The sequence below is a fragment of the Myotis davidii genome, unplaced genomic scaffold (genome assembly GCF_000327345.1).
Source record: "Myotis davidii unplaced genomic scaffold, ASM32734v1 scaffold415, whole genome shotgun sequence".
Classification (NCBI taxonomy): Eukaryota; Metazoa; Chordata; class Mammalia; order Chiroptera; family Vespertilionidae; genus Myotis; species Myotis davidii.
This window is the reverse complement of record NW_006287951.1, coordinates 4,214,500-4,233,643: the sequence shown is the minus strand read 5'-3', so window position 1 is coordinate 4,233,643 and position 19,144 is coordinate 4,214,500. Positions and strand designations below refer to the sequence as shown.

Sequence of the window (19,144 nt, the reverse complement as noted above, 5' to 3'; positions counted from 1 at the left end):
TGAAGTGTACCTGGCGTATAAGATGGCCCCCCACTTGGAGGCATATTTTTCAGGGCCAAAAAATCGTCTTATACGCCGGCAAATACGGTACTACAGTGAAGAAGCAAGAAACAGAACAGTAAGCACAATAGTGCTATTAGTGCCTGTGAGTACTGGTATCACACAATACCTGCAGATTAAATGCTAAGCTTGCCAAAATAAACATTCTTGGTGGAAAACATGTACCTCTTACTTTATATACTTCTGTGTTGTTTCAATTTTTAACAAGCTTGACTTATCTAGTTTTAAAAGTAGTATAAAATGGCAATCAGAAAATCCATTTGGGAAATGTGGTGGATATTTGTGAAAAAGCAGGCACAAAGCCTATGTGCGAGCCAACATGTGTCCAGTCCAACATGTGGGAAGGATGACACACTTCTGGAGGGAAATCTGGGAACAGCAGTTAAAGCCCAATATGTATGCCTCTGACCAAGCAACTCCACCTCCAGGAATGTATCCTTCAAGTCTACCAGCAAGATGATCTACGTACAAGGTAAAGCACTGCCAGCAATAGCAAAATATTGCGGGGGGGTTGGGGGAAATGAAATGCCCTTCAATATAGAGCTGTTATATATACACAAAATGGAATACTACATAGCCATAAAGAAAGATGAAGTTCTGTGTAGATATGGAAAATCTATGATATAAAAAGTGGAAAAGACAAGATTCAGAATAACAAATAGAGTATGCTACCATTTGTGCTAAAAGGAAAGGTAGAAAGGGGAGCCTCCATGTGTATTTTATATTTTTTGAAACTAAATGTGCAAAATAATTATTTTTTAAATGCTAAAAAGTTATATACAAATATGTCACTAGTGGTGTTTTAGTGGCAGAATTGTGGGATGTGGGTTTTGTTTCTTTTCAAAGGGTTTTTAAACATTGAGCGGTTTTAGATCATAAAAATGTCAAGGGAAAAAATTTAAGTCAAACATGGAGTCTATAGACTTCCCATAGGCCCCTCCTAGCTGAAAGCATCTGTGATGTACAGGGAGCTGTCTCCTCATAAGGCTGACTCTCAGCCCTGACTGCCTCTCCTGCCACCCGCCTCTGATTCAACGGTAAGTCAGCCTTGCAATATCTGGCCTCAGGCCTAGGGACCTTTCAGAGGAAAGAAAGTTCCAGACAGTGGCTCAAGGGACCGCCACCCAGGCCCAGAGTGGACTCTCGCCTGTAGGGGAATTGGAGTGAAGCACACCTTTACCATAGGAACCCATCCAGCCTCGGGAAGCAGGTCAGTGAGGCCACCGGAGACTGAGAACCAAAGAAACCCAGCAGGCAGCCAAGCATCCTCTGGGGGGTGGGGCGGGGGGCTGTCACCTGTGCAGGACCCCAGGGAACAAACAGGCCACCCTTACCTTGCACCTTGACACATTCTGCCTGGCTGAAGGCGCTGTGCCTCCCGATGGCTTTCACGAACGTCTGGGCCTTCACACAGTACACAGCCGCTGGCTCCATGGTTTCCAGGTGCACTGGAACGCCCCTGCTTCTCACTGTTTTGACATGTTCCTTTAGGAGACCAGAAACCAGTTACACACTGAGGGAAGCAAGACAAGAAAGAGAGAGAAGAACCAGGGAAGGAAAACTGCAGCTATTTCCTTTCCAGGCTGCACACAGAATGTTCCCTCATTCATTCATTCATTCATTCATTCATTCATATCTGTTTATTATGCATGTACTATGTGGCAAGCACTGTTGTAGGCACTGGAGCATAGCATTGAGCAAAACAAAGTCCCTGCTGTCCTGGAGCTTACGTGGGAAAAGACAGACAATATGTACTATTTATCAGGTGGTAATAAGAAAAAAAATGAAGCAGCGCAAGAAGGTAGAGTGATTAGGAGGCACCAAAAAGAATGGTTGGGGAAGATCTCTCCAATAGGATAACGTGGACAGAGAAGTAGAAGTCAGAAATACTAACATGACTGAGCTGGGGGGATAAGTGCACAGGAGCAATGGAACCAGTGGGCAGTGCCTCCTCACACATCCAGCCAGCCAGCCATCTGTTAATTCATCTGTACACCCTTCCACCTCTACCCACTCCTTGAGGCTGTGCTCCACGTCTGACCCTGTGGAGGCTTGTTTGGACCACGCTTAGATGACTCAGGGTATATACTCCTCTCTCAGCATGGCCCTCCCAGTTACCATGGGTGGAGAGAGGGCTCCATCCAAAGAATCTGAGGGAGGAGCTACCTGTGCCCTCGTGCCCAGGCCCTGATCTGTCCCCTCCTCCCCCACTCCATCTGCTTGGCTGGCAATGCCATGTCCAACCATTGTTAACGCCCATTCCACCCACCCATACCTTCCAGGGAAACTACCCAAACTATAGCCCCTGTTGAGTGGATACAGAGGCATATGCCCTTCTTCCCCTGACACTGTTGTGTGGTCGGAGGTACCCCTCGTCTAAGAAGGGTCCTCCATCAAAGGCCAGCCAGCAACCTTCGACTCCTAAGCTTGGCCTGATAAGATAAGCAGGACCAATCAGATTTCCTCTCTTGGGAATTGGTCGTGAGAATAATTGGAGCCAGAAACAGGGACTAAGGGGAGTGGGATTAGGCCTGAGAGGCCTTGAGGGATGGTGAGGCACAGCCACAGGAATGTGTAGGAAGGACTGATAAAGAATCAGGGCCTGGGAGTAAGCTGGAGAGAAGGCCACAGCAAGAGTGCAATAGAGAGGACCCACCAGAGGGAAGCAGGGACTCCATAGGCAAGGGTCCTTGGGTAAGAACCCAGCTCTGGGCCAGCTCTGTTCATAGATTCTATCAGAACCCCTTATTGTACCATACTAATCCTTATGATAAAGTCTACCTTTGTCTGTGCTGACTGCAGTGGGCCTTGTCACCATATCAGCTTGGACAGAACTCCACAGGTTTGACTATCCTCTAGTTCAGCGGTTCTCAACCTGTGGGTTGCAACTGCTTTGGTGATCGAACGACCCTTTTACAGGGGTCGCCTAAGACCATCCTGCATATCAGATATTTACATTACGATTCATAACAGTAGCAACATTACAATTATGAAGTAGAAACGAAAATAATTTTATGATTGGGTCACAACATGAGGAACTGTATTTAAAGGGCCAGAAGGTTGAGAACCACTGCTCTAGTTCCTGCTTAAGTTCAACCCCTTCTGCTGCTGTGGCTGCTGCTGTTTGACCATTCCCTCTGGGAGAGCTGACCTCCCACCCATCCCAGCTTGCAGCAGCCATCCCACAGGGAGGGGCAGCACCTCATTTAGGCATTCTGTGTGACCCAGTGGCTCATAATTAGGCAGGGTTATCCAGTCCCTGGCTCTCTGCCCTGACTTCTGCACCCTGCCCAGATACACACCCTCAAGAGGCTTGTGCCAGCCTCATGCATTTTTGAAATCTTCTGGCTGATCTGGAACACCCTGGTCTGCGGTACCTAAACATGCCAGGGAGAATGGCTGAGAAGACAAGCTGATGAGGGGAGAAAATGTATTGAAAAAGTACTGTGAATCCAACTATGTTAGAGTTTATAACAAGGAGGCAGCCCCCATACTTCAGTAAAGCTTGGCCTGAGAAGGCTCCCAGCCAAGGCCTGGGATGGAGCCAAGGCCTGGGTGGAACCAAGGCGGTTCTTTGAGGAGGAGGCTACTGGAATTGTCAGCCTCCTCCCATCTCTCTGCTTTCCCACACTTCACTCAGCCTGGCCACCCCATACAACGAGCAATACAGGGCCAGCTTCTCAACCACCTCTCAGAGGTCTGTGATGCCTTCTCCAAAGTCTGACTCAAAGGCCAAGGCCAGAGGTCTTACCTTAGCACCAGGCTCCCTCCTCCAGTAGGCCACGAGGAACTCAAACTGGGGTCCCAGGTCTTCCAGCTTAACCACCAGGTGGAAGCCATCCTTGGTGACCTCCATTCCAGGTGGGGTTAGAATGGCTGTCGGCAAGAAAAGAGGAGAATCAAAGCCAGTCCCAGACAGGACTGGTTTCTGTTCTGGGAAACCATGACCAGTCATTGGTAGAAACATGCCAGGCTCCTGGCATCGGAAGGGGTTGGCTGTAACTTCACAGCATGCAGAAGCATGTCTACTGATAAGCCCTCCTGTACTCAGCAGGTGCTCAGTAAATGCTTTTTGAATTAAGAGCAAGTTTTTTTAAATGACAAAGATTACTACAATTCCCATGGATCAGTGATATGTTTGATATTTCAAATATCAGCAAATCAGCAGCCTGTGAATGAGTTGGCCATTCTGACCTCAGTCCAAGTATTCTTCATCTCATATCCTTAATGGAGGATGTCAGAAAACCAGAGGGTTTTACAAATTCCAATAACCAACTCTAGAAATTGCTGGACCCCAAACAGATGGGCCAGCAGTCCCCATGGATCTTTTCCCATCAGCAGACTGAGAACAGAAGGGCCCACACAGGCAGTCTCTATCCCTGGCTAGTGAGGATGGAGCCATACTTACCTCTCAGATCCAGACACTGCAGGAACAGAAGGGCACCCTGATTGTTGGCCTTGGCTTGAGAAATAGAGTATAGTCTGAGCTAAATCCCCCTGCACGAGGGTCAGTGGACACTCAAACGAAAGTCATTTCCTGCAGGGAGTTTTCAGAGAGCAAAGCATTTCCTGGCATTTGAAGAGCTGCCTGGATAGGGGACAGAAGGACTTGGGAAGTCCGGGACCAACTATGCAAAATATACCCAGTTCAGAGGCTTCTGATGAGCACACAGCACCACCAGTACTACCTCTGAAGCACCTCCAGAAGGAAGAGAGATGTTTGACTACTTCAGTTTTAGGTCAAGCATGATTAGAATCCCCTGATCTCCATCTTTATTGAGAATAGAATTAGAAAAATTCTCCAAAAAAAAATTCTCATTCCAGTTCAGAGAATATTTTGAGTGTTGGAGCAGGAACCTTTGTCCTGTGCACTCTACAAACTCATTTAATCCATCCAGCAAACTTAAGAAAGTAAATACTACTCCTGTTTTACAGATGACGTAACTGAGCCTCCGAGAGGTAAGTGACTTGCCCAAAGTCACACCGTTAGAAGCCAGAATTTGAGGCTGTATCTTTTCCAGGTTTCTAGACTTTTCTGTGTGAGTGTTTAGCCTCTGTACTTGTGGATCTCAGCTCTGGCTGTGCATGAGAATAACCTGGGGAAATGTTAAACTCCAATGAACAGGATGCACATAGATGATCTAAATCAGACTCTGGGGATGGGCCCCAGACATACTCTTCCTGGGCTCCAAGGCGGGCACCATCCTCAAGTTCCTGGTCTGGCCCGACGCCAATATCTTGGGCACCTCTGGGCCCAGTTTCTTCCTTGAAGAGTTCAAGACATACCAGCCAGACAGGTGGGGTCTGGCAGAGGCCAGGGGGTAGAGCCACTGGAGATGGGGCACAGCCCCGGAGTCTTACTGATCTGCTCACCCCCAGGTGTGGCCGGCCAGGTGGCAGTGAAACAGGGTAATGGATGCTGAGCCTGGAGTTAGGTGTGGCTTCAGGAAGCCTGCTGGGGTAAGTGGTGCTAAAGCTCCCCTGTGACTGGAATGTGCAATCAAGGTTAAGAACCTCTGCTCTCAAAAAGGCTTCCCTGTGAGAATAGGAGATCTTGGTCAGGGCAGCCTTAAAAACACGACTTTTCATATGTTTGGGGAGAAGTCATAGTGCAGAGACAAAGGAACAGACTTAATGCCCTTAAGCACCACGATTTCATTCCAGCTCTGTAGTGAACTCCACCTGCCCAGGGATCACACAGGATCACATCTTCCACCTTCTGGTGTAGGTACACAGACTCCTGTTCCTCCTCCTGCAACAAAACTTTTTCCTGCTTGAGAACAACTCCCCCAGCCACATAGGTTTATAGGCACTTCTTTATCTCCCTCTGGTCCATGCCTCCCTTTCCAACAACAGCTGCCAGCCCCCAGCAGTGGTCTTGGCGGGAGCCCCTTGCTCCCAGGAGCCAGAGGGAGGTGGTTTGGATGATACCCGGGCACTGTGGACAGAGGCAAAGCTGCTCCACCCTCCAGTGTCCCCCAGCCTCTCCCAGGGCCTAGCACTGGGGTCCCATTGCTTCCACTATATCCTCCTAGTGCCTGGGCAGAAGAGCTCACATTCTGCATCAAAATTCCTATTGATAACATATTCCAATGGTTCCACTCCTGTCCCCACCTTTTCCTTCCTCTACTCTATAGCTCTCAAGTGGGACATGTCTAGGACAATAATAAAAACAATACTTAACAATAGCTGAGTACTATAACAGGACAGCACTGCAATTAGTATTTATGCATTTCATTTTGTATAGTTCCCACAACTATGCTTTGAGGCAAACTGTTGCCCTTCTTATAGATGAGGAGGCAGGGAGGGACCCAACTACCAGTGGCTGAGCTGGGACTTGATCCACATCCATCTGACTCTAGAGGGCCATTTCTCCTTCAAATCAATCTTCACTTTCTCAGCCAGCTTGGGCTACCCCCACCACCATCCCCACCTTCTAAACCCTTCTGACTTCTACCCAATCTCATACACTCCCCAGGAACCTTTGACTCATCCACTACTGTCCATGCTGCTCTTAACCTTCTTTGTCCTCACTCACAGCAGAGGATCTTCTGCCACATCAAACAACAGAGTTCACCAAGGGCCTTTCCTTGCCTCTCCTGCAGCTCCAAACAGAACACATTATCGCCCTACCTGTCTCAGCAGAGCATCTGCCTTGCTCCTTCCTACCTCCACTCAATCCTCCATCCAGCAAGCTAACCACCACCCCCACCATCCCATAAAGCCACTTTCTCAAGGACCCATTTAGGTGCTTCCTTCAGGCCTATCAGCAGTTCTTCTGTTCTCCCATCCATGACCTCTACCTGCCCAGCCACCTACTGGTGCTCTCCCTTCACCTTCCTTTTAAACCCTGAGGTTTCCCAGGATCCTGTCCTGAGTTGTCTTTGTCTTCCAATAATGTCCCTGGACAATTACATCTGCTCCCAAGCCATAAGCTATTAATGTTGTGCTGTGTGCTGTCCTTAACCGTCGCAGCCCCAGGGCCTGATTTCCAGCTGCCAATCAGATATCTTGGTGTGTTATCTTGTAGGAATCTCTATCTCAGAGCCCAAGGCCAGAAGTATCTCTTATTTCTCAAGAGTAGTTTTTTCTCCTGGGTTCTCTGACTTGGATGACATTCTCACCAACCCCAATTGGAAGCTGGACACCATTGTTGTCTCTCCCAATGACTGGTCCCCAAGCTCTGTCCTAACTCGCCATGTCTCAAATTTGTTCTCTCTTCCCCATCCCTTCCCCCACTCCCGGGATCAGGACCCATCTTGGCTCAGCTCGAGTGTTACCATCCCCTCCTCACTCTTGCCCTACCCTGCATGCTTGTCCTACTCCAGTTCCCTTTCACACAGCAGCAAGTGACTGTAAGACAAACCTGGCCTAGACAATCTTTTTTCCCCATGACTTCCCTCTACTGATTTGTCAAAATCCTTCACCATGTGACCAGCTGCTTCCTTACCCACTGGCCATTCAGTCCTTGCTCCTGCTGCTCCTAAACACACACACCCTTTTACACATTGGCTATTGTTTGTGCTCTGCCATATTTGGCCACCTATCTATAGTCTTCCCTTACTTCTTTCTCAATCATTTGCCAAGTACTGTTGCTACAGAAAAGTTGTTTATTTCCCAGTGACCATAGAAGAGCAACTATTTCTGGTGGTTCTGCTAAATATATAGATCTTATTGTGCAAGGAAAAGCTGCTCACACAGGCAACATGGGGTTAATGAGGCACCAGATGGGAGTCACTAGATGATTTATTGAGGCACTGTCAGCGTGGAAAGAAGCAATCCTAACCCCATCTCCCCACTTCTAGAGCAGCTAGCTCTCCTTCCAGCTTTGCAACGTCAGTGTCCCCAACAGCTGCAGACCCTGACAGAGATAGAGAATGACTTCCAAAGCCTCTTTCAAAATAAGAAAGAGGGCATGAGGGAAGCAGTTGGCATATTTTTAAATGAACCAGTGAATTTATTTGTGTTCACAGTACTCTGGCTTTGCAAGACTAATTTGATGCTAACAAGAATCCTGAAAAACTCAGAGAATATGGTTTCTGAAGGGGAAGGCTGGTGGCGGTGGGGGAGTAAAGAGAGACGTATCTTACTTGAGTTTCGATTAAAGGGTGGCTTCAGGATGCTCCAGGCTGAAGTCTGTGAGCCTAGGATGGCCCTGACACGGAGGTTGTAAGGCACGGTGGCAGTGATGTCATCGGTGACGTCACATTCAGGAACTGTGGTAGGTGAGCACCTGCTGCTGGGGATCCAGATGTGGCTCATGAACAGGCTCTCATACTCTCTAGCCAAAGAGAGGAAGGCACAGGGTCACACCAGTTTCTTCCACCCAGGCTCAACGATGGTTGCAAGTAACTGCCTCATTCACCTGCTTTACATGGGTCAGCAAAATAATCATTTGCTCCAAACTCCAGTTCCTTTACCCTCCTCCCTAACCAACCTTTTATGACCTTACTCCTTTTATGACCAATCAAAGGAAAACTAGGCACAAATCCCAATGTGTCCAGGTCTCTCCATCTCCATGGGTCACCACCCCAATCTCAGCCACTGTCATCCCTTGCCTTGCTATGGTCTCCTGATTTTCCAGCTCATACTCCCGTTATTCTTCAAACCATTCATCACTCAGCAAATCATGACATTTCTATCCTTAATGGCTTCCAAAACACTTGGAATGGAATCCAACCTCTTTCCCATGGCTTCCAAGACTCTCTGGCCTCTCTGTCACTTCACCCCTACACATGCTCTTTCCTCCACACTGGCCTCCTTGCTGAGCTCTTTTAACCTTAGGACCTCTAACCAGCTGTTTGCTGTGTCCCAAAGACTCTGTCTCTGCTGCTCACACTGGCTGACTCCTCCTATCCTTCAGAAATAGACTTAGATATCACTCCCCAGGCAGGCCTTCCCTGACCACCCAATGAAAAGGAGCCACAGAGTTAACTGTCTTTCGCATCAGCCTTTTAGCTTCCTCCCAGCACTGGTTGCTATCTGAAATTACCTGGAGCAGTGTTGTCCAGTAGAATTTTCTGTGATGATGGAAAGATTCTATATTGGTGTCATTCAATATGGTGGTCACGACCACATGTGGCTATTAGGAATTTAAAATGTGACTAGTGTGTCTTGGAAACAGACATTGTCATTTAATTTAAATAGCTCTCTGTGTCTAGTGGCTACCACACTGGACAGTGCAGACCTAAATATTTATTTTCTTTACCTTTTTACTGGATGCCTCCTCCTTTACATGCAAGCTCCCTACATCCAGAAACCTGGTCAACTGTACCCTGACTAGTATTTATTGTTAATGAAATACCGTATATTGAGCACCTCTGTGTCCCTGTCACTCCTCAATGGCTCCAAGGGCCTGAATACCTGCAAAGGAGCAAGCCTGCTTGGCCCCTGGGCAGCTGACCTTTAGGGTCACAATTTCTTTTGGCTCATAGACAGGAAAACTGAGGTCTCCCCTACCCCCCAAAGGATCTGAGTCTCCAGGGACCTATCCAGCTGAAGTCAGAGTCAAACTCTTAAGATTTTCTACAGCTCTAGCTGGTTTGGCTCAGTGGATAGAGCGTCGGCCTGTGGACTGACAGGTCCCAGGTTCAGTTCCAGTCAGGGGCGCATGCCTGGGTTGTGGGCTCGATCCCCAGTGGGGGGCGTGCGGGAGGCAGCCGATCAATGATTCTCTCTCATCATTGATGTTTCTGTCTCTCTTTACCTCTCCCTTCCTCTCTGAAATCAATAAAAACATATTTTTTTTAAAAAGATTTTCTACAGCATTAGACAGTTGACTCACCATTGAAAAAAAGCTCCACCAAAATGTGTTTATACACTGTTGGGTTCCCAGAGAGTTCATTATCAAATCCACAGAACAATTTCCCTTGTTTCTTCAACTCTCCCAATGCCCGTGCACCCAGAGGCAGCAGGTCACTGGAGATAATCAATCTCTGGGCTCACAAAGCTTCCTTGGGCTCTTTGTGGATTGAAAAATGGGGTGCCTCCAGCAATCAACTACTTTCCAAGGGAGAACAACTAAGAAAAAAAACAAAACACAATTCAAAAAAACTCACCCCTGGTACTCAACAGAATAGTGGATTGTTTCTCCAGCCATGATCACTGGGCTCCATGTTAAGAGATGCTTCATGTTGGTTGACTGTATAGAGAGGTTCTGAGGGGCAGGCAGAAGGGCAACTCCATCTAGGACCAAGGCAGACAGACATGCTGACAGGTGGGCTCAGATTGGGGCACAGTTTTAAATTAGTTTCTAATAAGACTTCATATGTCTATGAACCAGAAACACCTCTAATTTCATCATACTTGTGTAAATGCTAAATATTTTCCATCATCATTGCAATTCTACCTTTGGTGATAAAATGGCACTTTAATATTAATAGTCACAATGGCTAATATTATTGAGCACTTACTATATTCTATCTAGACAATGTGCTAGATTATTACATGATTATCTTATTTAATCCTCATTACTGTACCTGGAGGTTAGGACTATTAGTTTCTCCACTGTACAAGTGGCAAAATTAAGGCACATTGTTTACAACTCTTATGCCAGACTGACCTAGATGCAGGCCTTGACTCTGTCATTTACCATGTGACTCTAAGCAAGGTAAATAAACCTGAGCCCTCCATCCCTACATAGCAAACCATGCAGGCTCCTGCCAGCTCCTCAGCACCTCCCTCACCTGCTACTGCCATCCAGGGGACATGCCTACACCTCCCCCAGCAAGGCTGAATGGGGCATCAGCTCCCAGCTGGAAAGTGCAGGCTGGTCTGCTGTGGAGGAGTCCAATCCAGATAGGCACCAAGCGAGTTCTGAGACTCCACCTCAGGCAGACTTGCAGACCTCTGAGCCAGCCTGGGACACAAGCATCTGCTCGCACAGGTGTGTGTGGTGTGCCCAAGTATGCATACAGTTTGTACACAGAACGAAACAGGGCTGTGACGCTGAACATGCACTCATAAGAACTTTGGGCAGCCCTGGGGCTCATCCTGTGTGAACCCAGGGTGCAGTGCGGCTTCTCTGCTGCGGTCCTTCTCTTCCCAGTTTCAAACGTTCTTCTTTTAATGCTAACACCTGCCTCCCCTTGCTGTTACAGTTGCAGTGATAACATCGAGAGCACAGTAGGGCCTAGGGCCCTTGCCCAGGACTTTTCATCTCGGTGTCTGTCTCCAGATTGGCACCTGTTGTTATCAAGCTCCATGACCACGAAGGGATGAGGGCTGCTAGGGAACCCTGCCTGGTTTCCCTGCTTCTTTTGTAGTAGAGGCCTGGTGATGCACCTCCAACCCACCCTCAGCTTCCATGGCCTGCCCTGTGAGGAAACACCTGGGGTATCCACAAGGGAGGCTTCCTGTCCTCCCCACCCCTAACCTTGGAATCACCCAGGGGTGACAAGAAAAGGGCCAGCTGCAGTGAGGTGGCACGGGAGGGCGGGGCATGGTCCTTTCTGACATCCTTCCTCTGGTAAAGTAACAAAGCATTTTTCTAGTCAGCTATGTGGGGAATGTGAGGCTATAGTTCACAATTTAATAGCTCTGAAATTGAAATCTCCGGGTCCAGATGGTTTCACTGGAAAATACTACCAAATATGTTTTTAAATTAACACTAATTTTACACAATCTCTTCCATGAAGTAAAAGAGAAAAGAACACTTTCCAATTTATTTGATGGGGCCAGTATTATCCTGATACCAAAATCAGACAAAGATAGTAGTATATATTTTTTTTTAAAAAAACCAAAAAACTACAGACCAATATCTCTCATGCACTTAGATGCAAAAGTTGTCAGCAAAATATTAGCAACCTAAATCCAAGAATTCATAAAAAAGATTATATACCATGACCAAGATTATATACCAATAAATCCAAGTGAGATTTATTCCAGGTATGCAAGACTGGTTCAACATTTGAAAATCAATTAATATAATCCACCATATCAACAAGCTGAAGAAGAAAAATCATACAATCATATCAATTGACACATGAAAAGCATTTACAAAATTCAACATCCATTCATGATACAAAGATAAATCTCTTCAAGTTAAGAACAGCAGGGAATTATCATCCTTGTGGTAAAATGAAAACTGCTGTTTTTTTCTGAGCCCTACAGGCAACATCTTCAATATCCTTATGCTGTTTGTATAGAGTATTCCAAATTTCATTGTTGTTTTGCCCATGTTTGTGGCACACACACGGGGTATGAGATGGAAAAACTGTAATGCCCATGAACTACTGATTTCAGAAGACATTTAACAGGGTAATGTAGACAGTGTCATGGCATTGCTAGAACACTAAATAGAAAATGACTTACAAGGAACCATATTTCAGCTCAGACTCCAAGTTGAAAGTGACTCTTTCCACCTACAAAAGGCTTTAAAATGCCCTTCAATTGTTAGAGAAGGCTGGTTGTGGACTTGGGAACACAGAGGGAGAAAGAGAAAACTGTTGTCCATGCAGCATTCTCATTCACATGAAATGTCATCAATCAGCCAGGAGCAATATCTATTGAAGTCAAATCTCCGAAGAAACCAGTTAATGAAGACTACCGCATGTAAATGTCAAATGCAAAAATAAAAAAATATACTCAAGAGGAAAGAGAAACTTTGACGTGCAGACAGGAAAAACACATTGGCCACAGTGAGGAGTGTGCAAAATCTAGATTTCCTCAGCCACACTGGATGAGGGTTCTCACCAGGGCGAGAAAGCAATACTAAAACCCCCTGTATGATCTTTTTGTTCCTTGTGAATGTTTATGCTTTTGTTACTATAGAGAATTGTATTATTCTCATTCTAGTAGGTATCTCAAGAAGGTCCACTGGATGGAGGCTCTATTTCCAATAGAGACTTGAACTGGGTGACTGTGACCTGACTATTAAGATTCTGGTGCTCAGAAACTTAGGTTTGCCCACGCAAAACCAGCTAAGCAACATCTTTCCCATAGTGCTGCATTCACAACACTGATCTCTCTCTCTCTCTCTCTCTCTCTCTCTCTCTCTCTCTCTCTCTCTGTTGCTGTTGTAACAAATTACTACAAATTTAACATCTTAAAAACAACACATTTATTATCTTACATTTCTATAGGTGAGAAGTCTGACACTGGTCTCACTGGGCTAAAATCAAGGCATTGATAGGACTGCGTTCCTTCTGGATGCTCTAGGAAAGAATCTGTCTCCTGTTTCCTTGCCATCCTCAGTTTCTAGTGGCCACCTGCATTCCTTGCTCATGGCCCTTTCCTCAGTCTTCAAAGACAACAATGGCTGGTTGATTCTATTTCATACTTCAAAATTCTCCTGCCTCTTCTTCTGTCCTCCCATCTCTCTCTGTCACTGCAGCTAGGAAAGGTTCTCAGCCATCATCTTTTAAAACATATTTTTATTGATTTCAGAGAGGAAAGAGAGAGGGATAGAAACATGGATGATGAGAGAGAATCACTGATTGGCTGCCTCTTGCATGCCCCTGATTAGCGATCAAGCCCATAACTGGGGCATGTGCCCTGACCAGAATAGAAATGTGATCTCCTGGCTCATAGGTCAATGCTCAAATACTAAGCCACGCTGATCAGGCGGTTCTCAGCTTTCAAGGGTTCATGGGATTAGTGTGGGCCCACCTTGATAATCCATGATAATCTCCAAATCTCAAGGTCCCATAACATTAATCGCAACCTTTTATTTTCCAAGGGATTAGCGTGTGCATATCTTTAGGGGACCATTATTCTGCCCACTGCATGGGCCTTGCACTGCAGAGGGTATTTGGCTCTATGAACTTGACACTATGCCCTAAAATTTCTTTCTCAAATATATTGAATTATTTCAAGAGAACTACCTTGTATATCACCAGGAAAAGCAAAGAACAAGACTGACCTAGAACTTGGCTGCTAAACCGGCTGCTGGCACCACATCCCAGCTTCAGAAAGTGCACAAACAAATTCATGCCCCAGAAAAATAGTAGATTACTTCATGATTTTAAAGTATAGTCTTAAGATCAGCAGCATCACATTCCCCAGGAGTTTATTAGAAAGGCAGGCTCTGAGGCTGCACCCTACATCCAATTGAACCAGAATCTGCATTTTAACAAGAGTCCCCAGGGAATTCATATGCATATTAAACCTGGCTTTTCCCTTTCTCCTTTGGCCTCCTCATCTTCTCCTTTGGGCTTGTGAAGGAATGTTTCCCTGGCAACTGGTTTGTCCCATCAGCTAATCAACCAATCTACTAACTAACCAATCAGCCAACACACTTAACCTATGCTACAGACTGTGGGGACACAAGGAAAGATAGATGCCCAGGCCCTGCCCTCAGATCAATGCAGAAAACAGAACACACCAACGCAGAGTAAAAGGGGCCAGGTCAAAGGAGAGAGAAGTTTAGGAGGAGTCTGTAGGTACAGGGAGCCATTTGGAATGATGCTAGGAGAATGGGATCAGGATGGGGAAAGGAAATGGAGATGGCAATTTTACTGGTGAAAATTACACCAGGAAAGGCCAGGAGGAGGAAGTGAGGGTGTAATATGCCAACTGCGGTCCATATTTGTTTTCAAGGAGACGTGAGCAATAGGATCAGGGCCTGGATATGCTGGATCATAAGACAAACAGCAGATGTGAGCACTATGTGCTGAGCCATTGGGAACTTTGGAGGTTTTTGAACTAAGAAGGGACACCATAAACTTGATGTCTAAACCAGTTCTAAACATTTGCAAACCACCTTAGCCCTGATTTGTTGCCTGGTTTAAACTAAACAGAATAATTACTTCTCCGTGTTGAAATAATAAAAATAAAAATGACAGAAAGTACGAAAGGCTCCCCTGATGCTACAAAGTGCCCAGTACCTTGGAGTATTAAAATTAGACATTTTTCTTAAATGCAACTTGACATGATGAAACATCAAAGACTACAGAGCTGTGATTTTGGAACAATAAAGCATGTAGGTACAAGTATCCAGGAGTGGAGCAGAGAAAATTATGTAATCTTACTGGCAGTGAAAGTGCCTCAAACCAAATTTTTTTTTTAATGCTATGGAGTACCTACCTGACTGCTACCTTTTCTGCAGTGATCAGAAGAGATATCCAATTTTTACAAGTTTTGTACTCAATATTAATGAAATTCGTGTCTTTTCATTCATGTGTATTTTGTTAGAATCTTTACTCTATTTTTTGTCCCTACAGTTAACATCTCTGAGGCACACACAAAGACTGAGATAACTATGCTGCACCTTTTAAAACCAGATAATAAGATAAATAACAAAATGCATGGAGCTCTGCTAACTTTTAGACTAATTGTTTTGATGCTTTATCTTTCTAGATTGTTCTGTGGACATTAGGAGAGAGATTTCCAAACAGAATGCAGGCTTTTTCTTTTCTTTAGTATGCGGGATGGAGGGTTAGGAGATGAGCAACCTTTTTGAAAACAGACTTAAGATGTTATATGCATATAATGCAACCCAAACCCTGGGAAAGTATCTTTCACCTTCTTAACCTACATTCAATTCCCAGTCTATTGGCTGTATTCTAATTCATACTTACCTACGAGCAAACATGGAATCAAGGTGTAGAAAAGCCACATGATAAGACTTGTCGAGATTTCTTCTAGAATCTTCGTGAGGGTCCGTGTTTGGCAGACTCAGTTTGACCTGGAACATTGTTTCCTTTCACAATGCGACATCCTGTCCATCCCAGCCATCCTTGCTTCAGAAAACAGATGTTGGAGCTGAGGTCTCAGTTGTTGTGCAGCCTGAATTGTTCCGGAAAGAGGAGCCGGCCCAGACAGCTCAGAAGGGGCGGGCCGTATAGCACCCTCCTTTCTGCCCAAACCCAGATATTGATTGCATCAGGGGGAGTGGCCTGCAGAGTTCCAGAGAAAAAGCAACTCTGGGAGCTTGAGAATCTGCCTGGGGAAGATACCTGGATGGTGGGCTCTGTCCTGGGGGACCCTGGATGTCCCTAGAAACCCCATTGGAGTGAGGTGGCAGGATTATCTTACCCTCTCATCAATTAGTTGTCCTCTTCCACGTCTTCATCTTGAGTTCATTCAACCTGGGTATTGATTCGTTCTTTTTGCTAATACATACCCACTTCAGAAAAAAGTAGAGACGTTTTGAAAAATGTTTTAATACCTTTTAAAAAGTCAGAGGTGAAGAAGAATATAGTTTCATATTCACTTGCATTTTTCAAAGGAAAACCTGGAAGGAGATACAAAAACTAACTAGACTGATTACCTTGGGGCAGAGGAAGTGGGGACTGGGAAGATGGAGAAAAATGAAGATGAGACTCTTTGCAATATCTTTGTTTGTTTGTTTTGGGCTTTAAAATTTTTATTGTGGTAAAATACACATAACATAAAATTTACCATCTGAACCATTTTTAAGCATACAGGTCAATGGTATTAAATATATTCACATTGTTGTGCAAACATCAGCACCTTTCACCCTCATAGCTCTCTTTAGCTTGTAAAACTGAAACTCTATGGCCATTAAACAATAACTCCCCATTCTCTCCTTCCCTCTGCCCCTGGCAACCACCATTCTTTTTGTTGCTGTGAACTTGACTACTCTAAGTACCTCATATAAGTGGAATTATACAGCATTTGTCTTCTGTGACCCGCTTATTTCACTTAGCATAATGTCCTAAAGCAGTGGTTCTCAACTTTCCTAAAGCTGCGACCCTTTAATACAGTTCCTCATGTTGTGGTGACCCCCAACCATAAAATTATTTTTGTTGCTACTTCATAACTGTAATTTTGCTACTGTTATGAATCATAATGTAAATATCTGATATGCAGGATATATTTTCATTGTTACAAATTGAACATAATTAAAGCATAGTGACTAATCACAAAAACAATATGTAATTATATATGTGTTTCCCGATGGTCTTAGGCGACCCCTGTGAAGAAGTCATTTGACCCCCAAAGGGGTCGCGACCACAGGTTGAGAACCGCTGTACTAACGGTTTATAGGTTTAACCATGTTGTAGCACATTGCAGACTTTCCTTCCTTTTTGAGGCTAATATTCCATTGATGTATATACCACATTTTGCTCATCTACACACCCATTAATGAATAATCGGGTTGTTTCCATGTTTTAACTCTTGTGACCAAGGCTGCTATGAACATGCATGTCCAAATATCTCTTCGGGACCCTGCTTTCAATAGTTTTGGGTGCTATATATTTTTATACTATTTGATTACTGAACCATGTGAATGTATTATTGAAAAATGAAAAACAATTTTAAATATTGGAAGAAAACTTATTACAGGATTTGGCTCCCTAAAATGCCAGCTTTTAAAGGACTCTAAACACTTTATATGTGCCAATTAATTAGTGAAAAGAACATGAGCTTTAGAGTACAACAGATTGTGGTTCCAGTTTAAGAACTTATTTGCAATGTCCCTTTGAGAAATGAATAATTTATTCATTCAACGAACATTTACTAAGGGCCTACTATGCGCTAGATCCTGAGAATTCAATAGTCCCTGCCCTCAACTAAGAACTTCCCAAGTGAATAAGATGAACATGGGAATAATCATAAATTGGTATTGAAAAAAGTGACAGAAATATTTACAAGGGAATAAGGAAGCATTAAGGAGAAACATCTAACCCAGCATGGGAGATCAGAGAAGGCTCCCTGGAGGGGGTGACTTGGGGGCTATTAAATGCTGAAAACAATTAGCCAGGCCTGGTGTGTTTAGGAAACAAGAAGTTTGGTGCAACTGGAGGTTGGAGTGGCAAGACATGGGGTCCAAAGGCAGAATGAAACAGGAGTCCAGAGAGCTTTGGATGCCTTGTTGAGCTTAGAGTTTATCCTTAGAGAGCAATGAAGCTTGGAGAGCAATGAAGGTCAAAGAAGGGGTTAAAAGCTCATGTCATTTCCTGCATTTGAGCTTTAAAAAGTTTATGACTAGGGAAGATAAAACAGTAGAAGGGGTCAGACTGGAGGGAGCTATGTCAGTCAACTAGGTGAGAGATGTTATTGGCTTCCACTAGATTTCCCCATGTTGGTAGAGAGCAGTAAGCTAATCCAAAAGATGGAGGTAGAATGGACAGCTCCTAAATATTGAATGGATTGGAAGGGTGGAGGAGGAGGCAAACAAGACTTTCAGGTTCTAGGTTTGTGTAACTGGGTGGATGGCAGCACCTCAACCGAAGTGATGAAAAGGAGGAGGAGGATGGGGTGGGGCCAGGACAGGCAATGTTGGGGAGGGTACAGATAAAGGTTGCATGTGTTCAACTTGATACACTTGAATTTGAGATACAGGCAGGGGGCTCCAGTATGTAAAGAATCTTTGCCTCAAGTTTATGGGTGTCTGGCACCATCTCCTCTACCTTTAGCATTTCAGTGGTAGCTGAGATTAGGAAGTGGGCGAAACATTCAAGGAGAGTATGTAGATTAAGGAAGCATGTGGATGTGCTTCTGGAGAAGACCCACATTTAAGGACCAGCATTAAGAAAAAAGAAATATAAACATATTGGGGGGGGGATGTAAAAATAGGTCAGAGAGGCAGACAGTCCTGGAACAAACTGGCCCTGGACATGATGAAAGATGGAGTGGTCATCAAGCAGGAGTGCAGAACAGTGAGTCATTGAGTTAATCATTGAAAAATGTCCCCTGGATGATCATTTGTAATCTCAGTAAGAGGCGTTTCAAGAGGAGAACTTGAACCAGAAGCTAAACAGTTGTAGGGTGAGGAATGGACGGGATAAACAGTACACTTTCAATGTGAAAGGGAAGAAGGCAACTCCAGGAGCCTCGTTTTTTCATTTATAAAACAGATATGATGATGTCTTGCATGTTAGTTAAGGGAATTAGAGAATACAGACAAAGCACATTAACACAATGCCAGGAACACAGCAGATCTTCACAAATGCTGCTTTAACCATGTTTTATGTTAATAACATTAGCGATAAGTACATTAGGGGTAATTTGCTCTGACTGCTGGCTCTTTGCGTAAGGCCGCTCATCTTTCTGTTTGGCCCCTGGAGAAACAAAGAAACACTTCCAGTAGGAGACACCTATTGGAGCGTAGTAGTTAAAACCATGGGCTCTGGAGCCACATTGTCTGGGTTGGCACCCAGGCTCTGCCACACTTACT

At 44.9% G+C, this 19,144-nt stretch overlaps 1 protein-coding gene across 1 annotated transcript in view; it reads right to left on the bottom strand.

Moving 5' to 3' along the window:
- IL20RB (interleukin 20 receptor subunit beta) overlaps nucleotides 1–16,486 on the bottom strand; it is a 33,863-nt gene extending 17,377 nt beyond the window's left edge. Inside the window, exons 1-6 of the mRNA XM_015561359.1 lie at nucleotides 16,474–16,486; nucleotides 15,579–15,674; nucleotides 10,119–10,245; nucleotides 8,151–8,341; nucleotides 3,812–3,936; nucleotides 1,395–1,545 (exon numbers count right to left, since the gene is read on the bottom strand). Of these exons, the coding sequence (XP_015416845.1) occupies nucleotides 1,395–1,545; nucleotides 3,812–3,936; nucleotides 8,151–8,341; nucleotides 10,119–10,245; nucleotides 15,579–15,674; nucleotides 16,474–16,486 (703 nt within the window). The remainder of the gene's footprint in view (nucleotides 1–1,394; nucleotides 1,546–3,811; nucleotides 3,937–8,150; nucleotides 8,342–10,118; nucleotides 10,246–15,578; nucleotides 15,675–16,473) is intronic.
- Nucleotides 16,487–19,144: the final 2,658 nt, after the last annotated feature.